Source organism: Sinocyclocheilus anshuiensis, unplaced genomic scaffold, assembly GCF_001515605.1.
Source record: "Sinocyclocheilus anshuiensis isolate Anshui unplaced genomic scaffold, SAMN03320099.WGS_v1.1 scaffold1053, whole genome shotgun sequence".
Lineage (NCBI taxonomy): Eukaryota > Metazoa > Chordata > Actinopteri > Cypriniformes > Cyprinidae > Sinocyclocheilus > Sinocyclocheilus anshuiensis.
Genome location: NW_015555711.1, coordinates 1,204,248 through 1,213,640, shown reverse-complemented (window position 1 = coordinate 1,213,640; position 9,393 = coordinate 1,204,248). Strand labels below are relative to the sequence as shown.

General features: G+C 36.1%; 1 protein-coding gene across 1 annotated transcript in view; it reads right to left on the bottom strand.

Moving 5' to 3' along the window:
- Window positions 1–5,343: 5,343 nt before the first annotated feature.
- LOC107671938 (kelch domain-containing protein 8B-like) overlaps window positions 5,344–9,393 on the bottom strand; it is a 103,620-nt gene continuing 99,570 nt past the window's right edge. Inside the window, exon 5 of the mRNA XM_016464950.1 lies at window positions 5,344–6,377. Coding sequence (XP_016320436.1) covers window positions 6,181–6,377 — 197 coding nt within the window. The 3' untranslated portion in view covers window positions 5,344–6,180. The remainder of the gene's footprint in view (window positions 6,378–9,393) is intronic.

The window sequence follows — 9,393 nt, the reverse complement described above, 5'->3', positions numbered from 1 at the left end:
CTCGCAACTCGCAATTGCGAGTTATAAAGTCAGAATTGCGAGATATAAACAATTTCGAGTTATCAAATGCGAGATATAAGATATAAACACAATTTCGAGTTATAAAGTCAGAATTGTGAGATATAAACACAATTTCGAGTTATAAAGTAAGAATTGTGAGATATAAAGACAATTTCGAGTTATAAAGTCAGAATTGTGAGATATAAACTCGCAATTGCGAGTTATAAAATCAGAATTGCGAGATATAAACTCGCAATTGCGAGTTATAAAATCAGAATTGCGAGATATAAACTCGCAATTCTGAGAAATAAACACAATTGTGAGTTATAAAGTCAGAATTGCGAGATATAAACTCGCAATTGTGTTAGAATTGAGATATAAAGTTGCAATTTTGAGAACATATCAGTCTTTTTTCCCCCCTCAAAATTGGACTTTATATCTCGCAATTCTGACTTTATAACTCGCAATTGTGAGTATATCTCACAATTCTGAGAAAAAAGTCAGAATTTCAAGATATAAACTTGTATCGCAATTCTGATTTTATAACTCACAATTGTGTGGTATAAAGTCACTATTGCAAGATATAGTCGCAATTGCGAGAAAAAGTCAGAATTGCGAGATAAAAACGTGCAATTCTGACTTTATAATGCACAATTGTGAGTGTATCTCACAAATCTTAGAAAAAAAGTCAGAATTTCAAGATATAAACTCTTAGCCGGATAAATGTTCTTAGAAAAAAAGTCAGAATTGTATTTTTATCTCGCAATTCTTACTTTTTTCTCGCAATTACGACTATATCTCGCAATAGTGACTATACCGCACAGTTATAAAATCAGAATTGCGAGATATAAAGTCGCTGATATTAAATGACTTTATAACTCGCAATTGCGAGTTTATATCTCACAATTCTGAGAAAAAGTCAGAATTGCGAGTTTGTATCACGCAAATCTGAGAAAAAAAGTCAGAATTGTGAGATAAAAAGTCGCAATAACCTTTTTTATGTTTTTTATTCAGTGGAGGAATTGGGCTTCCATATTTTTTGTGATTATGTAAACATGCGCTGTATTTTTTAACTAGCCTACCTGTTTGCACATCGCCACGCATCTCGCAGTTTTTCAGCTTGTCACACGCGATGCGATTTTACGACGCCATGTTAATATAAACAAGTTTGCATTTTAGAAACTTGAGATACGCATTTGTTCAATTTCGCTGTGCTGCATTCTTGCGTTCTTACGTTAAAGTTTAAGAAAGACGCATTGAACCACACAGGATCACATAGAAATGTTCAAAGAGTTTATTACAGAAATCGCAGTAGAGGCACTACCTCACATATATAGGCACTGAACTACTGAACTGGACTCGCAATCAATTGTGTGTCAACATGGCTCAACACAATTCAGATTTAAATCCAGACCGTTAACCCATCTATACGTTTCAAGTGAAGTTCTCTATGTGATATGCAGCTCGAATCTCTGCTATAACATACAATGGGTAATTTAATCGGTGCCAGAGAGTTCACTGATATTCTGTGCAGTTTATATATTGCTTTCTAACTACTCTTCATCCTGACGACATTATTAAAGGTGCTGTAAACAGTTGGGAATCTGGGAATATCACACATAAATGTAACTCTAATCTGACAGATATCACTGAAATAGGTGTCCTGAGAAAGCACACCTGTTTCTGTGACAGCGCTAGAATCTGTAAACAAACACACAATTAAACATTCAGGGGGCGCCAGCGCTATTTTAGCCAGTCAGAAACACTCTCTATCTGTCAATCGTTCGTGTCTTTGAACTGTGGATTTTTTAAAGAGAAGTTGTGGTTGAAAATGAGCAAAATAGTGAAAGGAGAGCACTTACAGCACCTTTAAGGATATAGTTCACTCAAAAACTAAAATCCTGTCATCATTACTCACCCTCACGTCATTCTAAATCTGTAGGAATTATGTTGTCAGTCATACAGATGATGTGATTGTGAGGGTGAGTAAATGATGCCAGAATTCACATTTTTTTGGGTGAACTATCCCTTTAAGACAGGCAAATTAAATTTCTTTCAAATGTTATCATAAACATTTTACACAAAGCTTCAATCAACAGCCATCAAAAGCCTAGTTCTGAATAAATGTCCCAACTCACACAGGTTCATGTCTACAGTGCTCATACAACATCAATTCTATAGTCCCATAGTTCTTCACAGAATAAACGTGGATAACAGTTACCTGTTTTTCAAAGTGTAACAACAGAGGCTGATTCAGTGCATGGTCGACAACAGTACGCTAGAGGGTATAACAGCTTTCGCTGTGTGGATGGGGTGTAGTGTAATCTCATGGGACATTGTGAGTTCCCCTGGGCCGACCGTGTGTCTCTGTTCATCTACCTCAGTGTGAAACAATCCTCCATGGCAATATTTCAGATGTGGAAAAACATGAACTAAAATGGCATTTTCTGCTCAGGGCTAAAACCAAGATTTATCTGTCTAGATTAGAGATTATGCAGTGAGATAATGTGGATTTTGATTGACTTTCTTATGGAGAATATGAGTCAGAAGTTGAAATGTGCCCAGAGTATCGGCACTGCGTGTTGAAGACTGTCAGAGGCCATCAGCTACCACTAGTACACCACTACATGACGGCACAACATCATAAAAAAACAACAGACCATCTCAACAGCTCAGATTACGGGTCCACATGACAATCTGTCACCTCACAAAACAAACAGGTTAACCCACGAAACACTGGAGAAACTGCATTTAGTTCAACAACCCACCACAGAGAATATTCAGAACATGGAGAAACATGAAAAATCACTGCAAAACAACTGCTACTTAGAGTTTAGGTGATCATACACTGCGTTTACTCCAAAGTGTAAAAGACGAAATGCATTTGAACGTTTACATAATAAAAAAGCCTGGAGTCCAACTATTTGAATTCCCTAAAGTAATTTAAAGCACTGTGGAGAGGTCTGAATGACACCTCTGAAATAAACAAATCGAGTAAAACATTTCGCACCTCTAGATATGAAAATATGAGCTCACTTCACCCACATTCGCCAGCGCTCAGATCATGGACAAATGAATTCAGAAAACAGCCTGTTTAACATCTTGAGACATTTTTTTCCATGAGAGTAAAGAAGTTCAGCGTTTCCATTTCGTAGAGGCAGCAGAAATGAGACTCGAACGAAAGCGAAATATACTCTGCCAAGATGAGTCATGTGTCTTGTTGCAGAATTCGTAGACAAGAAAAAAATAGAGGTATATTTCTCTCGGCATTATCGTTTTCCCTCAGATCATCTATTCACACGTTGTCGTCTCCTGAGGTGCTGGAGGGTGTTTCAAATTTGAACCTCTGCGACATTTGACCTCACATGAAGCAAAGTGAAAATGAACTCGCTATTTCAGTTAGCCTGCAGCAGAGCCTACATTAATGACACAAAAAAAAAAAAAAAAAAAAAGGTAAAAAATGTAAATTAAAAATAGAAAAAATTAAATTAAATAAGAAAGCTCATCTCCTGGCGTTGTAGCTTTCATAGCTTCATACAGACAAAAATATGTCTATTTCCACTTTAAAATGATGCACATGATCGCCATCTGCCAGCACAGCATCACAGTCATAGGGGAGGCGTAAATCTAAAGCAAGTATGTGGATTGTATTTCTTATTCCTTTGATTCTAACGTTTCTAAGAGGCATTTTAATGTTGGATGTAAACCAAACTGACATTCAATCCTCACCATCCCAGCCAAAAACATACAAACAGCCATTTGCACTCAAACAACAGTCAGTATGAATATGTATGAACGTCTTATTATGCCCTCGGGCACCGTATCGCCCAATAACAACAGGTCAGCAAAACGTCTGAGACCAGAACGTGATGATAATCGGTGTGTGGGTGCACATATTTATACAAACACACGCAGACCAGATAAATCAAACCCATACTGACCTCTCACAGCAAAGATGCACCTGAATTTAGTGCATTCAAACCTGTCACTAAGCATTGTGAATTCCTGACATGCATGAGTTCTGTTTTCAGCATGCTAAATGAGCTCAGTGACCTGATACCCTTGTCAAATCATCAGTGGGGGCAATACAAGACCCTCACAGGGCACTGGTGAAGCGAAAATGAGGCGTATGAGGTCTAAGTCAAGGGTTTTATCTCATCAAAAATTACAGGAAGTGAGCCCTCTGTCCTCCTCCACGTCCCGAGAGCGTTCATCTCTCGCCCTGTAAATGGGTCACTCAGAAACAGTTAACATGAGCCGTGAATCGCAACTGCATTGACTAGATTTAATTAGCTCTTACCCTGAAGAAACAACTTCTGATTAAGTATGAACGTGATTGTGAACTCGAGCTGCGAACACATTTCCTGTGTTTAATGTGCTGAGCGATCTTGGAAAATTTCTCAGTTGATTTATTAAGAATTGTAGTGTCTAATAATTGAGTGTCAAGGTTTTCCTCAAACAGCACACTCCAGAAGAAGAACACACTTTGTAAGACTTTGTCCAAACTTCATTAGTATTAAAGGAATGGTTCATCAGCAAATAAAAGCAAATATGATAGCCTACATATTTACAGTAATGGACTTACAGTGTCAAGGGTAAGTTCTAACATAACTTCTAACATAACCATTTAAAGCGGTGACTGACCCATACATGTGTTTTCTGATTATGGGTTATGATGACATACATAAACTATAGCAGGGTTTTCACAACTATTGACCAGTGAACTCTTTAAAATAAGTCATTTTACCTGAAAAATGTATTTATATTTATTTTGGGGTCAATATTTGTTTTAAATAATACTTTTATTCACCAAGGATGCATTAAATTAATCAAAAGTGACAGTAAAGACATTTATAATGTTTCCAAAGCTTTCTTTGTGAAGTAAATGCTGTTTTTCTTTAAAAACTTTCTATTCTTAAAAAGATCCTGAAAAAATGTATCACGATTTCCACAAAAATATTAAGCAGCACAACTGTTTTCAACATTGAAAACAATAAGAAATGTTTCTTGAGCAGCAAATCAGCATATTAGGATGATTTCTGAAGAATCACGTAACACTTGAAATTACATTTTTAAATATATTCAAATACAAAACAGTTATTTTAAATAGTTAAAAAAATCACTATATTACCATTTGACTTAATATTTGATCAAATAAATGCAATCTTGGTGAGCTTAAGGGACTTCTTTCAAAAAGACAAAAAAATCTTAATAAATAACATGTAAAATAAAAGATTTTTGTACAAATTAATTAATAAAACCACGTTAATAAAAAAACATTCCTTGCCCCTTAAATGTCCATTGCAAGAGCATTACTGTAAACACATTTTTTTGCTTGTTTTTAGGGACACATTCAAATGATCATCTGTGCTAATCGACAGTATATCACAGATACTTTCAAGCTAAACCTGTTTTGAACCCAGAACATTCCTTTAATTAACCGGCTAGATGAACCAAGTTCTCCTCCATCTCCCCTGTCTCATGCTACAGTGAGGCATCAGTGATTTGCCGTTATAAGAGTTGCTCTTTCCACGCATAACGATTCTCAATTTCATACGTGCATGGCTGTGAAGGTACAAAAACACACACGCACACGCATCTGCCTCCCATTTCTGAAATCTCGCGCAGAACATCCTCTGTTTGTCAATAATACAAAAAGTGCTAAACATGCTACCTCAGACGGGTGCTGTGGCAGCGTGGTGGATATGGCCCTAAGTTCCTCTTTAGTTTGCCAGAAAATTACCCTGCTTTGATACTGAAAAATGCTGTAAGGTTCAAAGGCGCCTGGAGTGTTGCGTGTGTCTGTTCGTGTAGGTCTGCACATTTATCTATATATATTAATATAGCTATAATTATATATATATTCATAAATATATTTACTATATTTAGTATAGTTAGATGAATGATATATTTAAGTATTTTTTGCTTGTCTTAGATCTCCAGTCCAAAACTCTTCTGTCCAGAGGTGTGGAACGCTGTCCAAGCTCCAGTAGATTGTCTCCACTATTCAAAGTATAAAGCTGATGCGTCCTCTGAGGGGAAAGTCTGTGAATATATGTCAGAGACACACACGTCAGCTTGACGTCAGTATGCGTGTGTGTGTGTTTGCAGAGCTTACACTCCGGAAAGTACAGCATGTGAGGATTTGTGTAGTTGTTCATTAGTGTGTGTATGTGTGTGTCAGACGGTCTCTTTCAAACAGAGGGCTTCCACGGCGTTGCTGGGACCCTGGGACACCCCTCCGATGAGGAACAGCATGTTTGGGGTCTGAATGGAGGCACAGGAGCAGCGAGGGCTGGGTAACGGGGCCACGGGTTCCCATCTCCTCTTCAGTTGGTTATAACGCTCCACTGACGCCAGCGGGGACGGCTGGTTACCTGAAAGCACACAGAACAAAGCACTGTCACAAACAAACAGAAATACAGAGCTGTATGCACTGAAGTTCTCAAAATGTGTAGCAAATGCATGATAATGCGAATGTATCAATGGGTTACATTGATATTAACCATGAAATATAATAAATGTTGCCTTTTTTATTTAATACTGCGGTAGACCATGTAGCTGTGATCATCTATATGCTAAAGCAGAGGTTTTGAAACGGGTCACTATGGAGTGCTTAAGAGTTTGTGAAAATTTGTGTTGTTCTTTTATTTTATTTTTTTTAGTGCTGGCAAATCGATTAATCGCATCCAAAATAAAAATTGTGTTTACATAATATATGTGTGTGTACTGTGTGTGTGTGTGTATATATACACACACACACACACACATATATATATATGTATATATTTATATATGAATTATATTATACACAAATATAAATATATATTACATTTCTTAAAGTTATACATGTATGTGTGTGTATTTATATATACATACAAATAAAATACACAATACACACACATATGTAAACGTTTATTTTGGAAGTGATTAATCGATTTGACAGCACTATTTCTTTAAAACATTTTTTTTTATGGCTATTAAAGTTAATGCATTAACATGTAATATTAAATACATTTTACAAAGTGTTATAATTCAATTTTTTTTACGTATTTATTATTTAATATATTACTGTTTCATTCTGTGTTCAAAAATGTTTAAAAATCATGAGATTAATTCATGATTATTTTATACTACACACACACACACACACACACACACACACACACACACGTAATAATAATAATACTCTAAATACTCTGAAGGTATTAGAAAAAGACTCTAAAGTTATAAAAAAAAAATATAATATATTTAATATTTTTTTATAAAAATATTTTATATTAAATATTTGCATTTAATAAACATTTACTATATAAATGTTTCAGGGGGCTTTGGTCAAATGTCAATAATAAAAGGCATTAGAAATAATGTGATTACATTAAAAAAAACATTTTTATAATTATATTATAATTTATTTATTATATAAGCAAAATTAACTTTTAGCAGGTATGCACATAAAAAATGTATCTTTAAAAAATGCACTAAAAATACTGATATATATACTCCTGTACTACACAGATTTTTAACCAATCAGATGCTCTCTAGAAATGAGAATGTCCCGCTCCCAATACCACCTACATTCAGCTAGCAAGTAGCAAATCATAATCCATGGCTGTGAAGAAAACTATCGGCAATTTAAAAAAAAAAAAGGGGATGATCCCTTCAATATCTCCCATCTAAACTCCTGGATTCACAAAGAAAAACACAGAAACTGTGCCTGTCCAGAATTAAAAGTTAGTCAAATACACTAAACAAGTGTCCCAATCCATATGTGAAAGCCTAAAGTAAATATTTCCAGATTCAGTATATCCCAGGCGGGTCTGCAGAAAGCCCTGCACATTACACAGCCTCTCCAGCCATTCAATCAACACAACACCCTCTCCACATTAGCATACAGCATCCACAGCGCGCATCCTCTCACAGCACACACACACACACACACACACACACACACACACACACACAAGATGTTTCTTGCAGAAGAAGCACTTGACACCTGGTGGGTTTTGGGACTAAAGCAGGTTTGAACAGGTGGCAGCATGCAGATTTCGTCAAATTATGTAACTCCTACAGATTCTGTGGCTTATGCTTTGAGAACCTTTTGCTGTGATGTTGCAAAATAAATAAATAAATAAATAACAACAAAGTTTCCCTGGTAAATCCTGGCACAAACACTGCAGTCGCAGTGGACAGCGAACATTTTCTCTTTTTCCCCAGGGTCAGTTCAACTAGGCTGGCTGTTTTCACTCCTTTGCCTTCAGCGCTGAGACCTAAATCATCACGCGGTACCTGCCGCTAAGTTTCCATGGTTACTCAAATTGAAGTGCAGATGATATGGACGGACTGGTGCAGTGACTACTGTTATCATAATTTCCTGCTAGAACAAACACTTGGGCGAATCCGCTTGCGGTAATCAAAAGTGTCACGTCGAGCTGTGCTCCGGCGCTGGCGTGGAGAGCTCGAGCGTGTTGCTACGTATCCTCAATCTCTTTTGTGTTCACACAAATACATATTTGTAAAAGTGGTTTTGTAGGAGCTGTTCGCAAAGGTTAGATTGATCTTTGCTGAATGATTCTCACCACCTCCTCCACCACCATCTATGGGGAGCCAGCCACCTCAACAGAAAAGAAAACCTTAAAGAAAAGTGTTACATTTACTGTAGATCTAACTCATAAAATTAAATCTAAATGTTAAATCTTTATGTAGAGCTAAATATTCAATGCTCTGATCCAGCAGCAACTAACAGAAAATGAAGCTGAACCATCAATAAAAATCAAAGAGATTTCTAAATTCCAAAAATTAAAAACATAACGCAAATCATTTCACAATTTATTTTAAAGTTGTTTTACCTAAACCAACATTACATTTTTCATTTCGTTTTCGAAACTGGAAATAACGTTTGGAAAATTTGGTAACTGAACATGCTATTCAGGTTGTTGTGTTCTCAGGCGATGAATTAAACCAGGCATAGTTAAAATAATGCAGGCCAAGGCACACATAAGTACAAGTAAAATATAAAAAGCCTTTATTTTCTCATGTCTATATAATGCTAAAAACAATCACCTAGTTAAACAGGCGTACTTAAATTATGACATTTCAGTTGAACAAACTTTGCATATAGCCACTTCAGTATCAGTTTTGGTCATGGTGAATTGTGTCCATGCTATTGACAAGTTTACGTGCATCTTGTAGTTTATCCATGTTGTGTGCATGAATAAGATGCTGAGATGCTCAAAACACGTCATTGAATAAGTCCAATTTAAAGGGATAGTTCATCCATAAATGAAAATGATGTCATCATTTACTCACATTCATATCATTCCAAACCTGTAGAAGTGTCTTTCTTATGTTGAAGAATTTTGAAGAACCAAACAGTTGTTGGTCCCCACTGAC